General features: G+C 41.7%; 1 protein-coding gene across 1 annotated transcript in view; it reads right to left on the reverse strand.

The window, feature by feature from the left end:
* LOC119594433 (unconventional myosin-XIX-like) overlaps positions 1-1,213 on the reverse strand; it is a gene marked incomplete at its 5' end in the record, with an annotated part of 15,165 nt that overhangs the window by 13,197 nt on the left and 755 nt on the right. The window contains 3 exon segments of the mRNA XM_037943492.1: positions 146-339; positions 581-706; positions 1,020-1,162. Coding sequence (XP_037799420.1) covers positions 146-339; positions 581-706; positions 1,020-1,162 — 463 coding nt within the window.

Here is a 1,213-nt window from a genome sequence, read left to right on the forward strand (position 1 = left end):
ATGATAATAATTATGATCTCTTCACACACAAGACAGATCATATACCATATATCCACAGCTCCATACATCTTCTGAACTGTCATCTTTCCCCAAACTCTAAACTCTCGCCAAATAAGGACCCATAAAGTGAGGTTCAGGGTCTCACCTGCTGGAATTATGATTACGTAGGGTTGCTGCATTGCCAAAGGCCTCAAGGATTGGGTTGGAAGCCAAGATCCGTTCCTGGATGTCTTGTGGCTGTTTGTCCTCCCAAACGCCTCTTAGGGGAGATCTCGGAACCAGAGGAAAGCTGGTCTCAATGTGGCTCAGGTACTCTAGCATGTACCGTGCTGATTCGGTCTATGAAGTACCAGTAAAAGTTGTTTACAAAAAGAAACTATGCTTTTCCCACACAATTCATAATAAATATACCATGTTATACCATTCCTACATAATGTTTTCAACTTGTATATAATAATAATAATCGTATCTCCTAAATAACTCCATTTCAAATTTGACATAGCCAGCAGTTACTAACAAAGACAAAATATACACCCAATATGTCTCTGCCTCCCCCCAAGACCTCAGACTACCTTCTTACCTTTCCAGCGCCACTCTCTCCCGACACCAGAATGGCTTGGTTGATGTAGCCCAGGTCATGCGTAAGCCGATGGTGAGCCAGACCAGCGACACTGAAGATGTGCGCATCCCTTCTGTCTGTTCCACTCTGGAAATTATATATTCCAGTTAGTTTGAAGTATCTTTAACATACATTTTCCTGATACAATGCTTCTCTGATTAATTCTTATGACAAGCCTGTAAAGGATGATACAAATTCCTTCTCCCTTTTTCTTCTGGCCCCACTTTTCATAAATACTCTTCTTCTTTCAAAGCTCTTTACACTCACATGATTCCCCTCTTTATCCCTTCCCCTCTCTTCCACCAGTTTACACACTCACCACTCTCTATTCTCACATTTACCAGCATTTCAATCCCTTCTGGGTCTTCAACTTCTCCTTTATCCTTTTGCAATACCTCACCTTAACTTGATGATGGTGATGTTGGATTTCTTTAGGAGTGTATAACTGGGGAACTGGACGGCACGGGTTAGTTGCAACGAGGGTTGGTCCGGCCCATGTGTAAAAGAGATTTTGTTGATATCTCGAGGCTATGCACCCTAAGACTGCAAAATGAGCGAGCATAGTTTTAGCAAAATTGTTTACCTTCAAAAAAT

This window comes from Penaeus monodon, chromosome 33 (genome assembly GCF_015228065.2).
Source record: "Penaeus monodon isolate SGIC_2016 chromosome 33, NSTDA_Pmon_1, whole genome shotgun sequence".
In the NCBI taxonomy this organism is placed as follows: Eukaryota; Metazoa; Arthropoda; class Malacostraca; order Decapoda; family Penaeidae; genus Penaeus; species Penaeus monodon.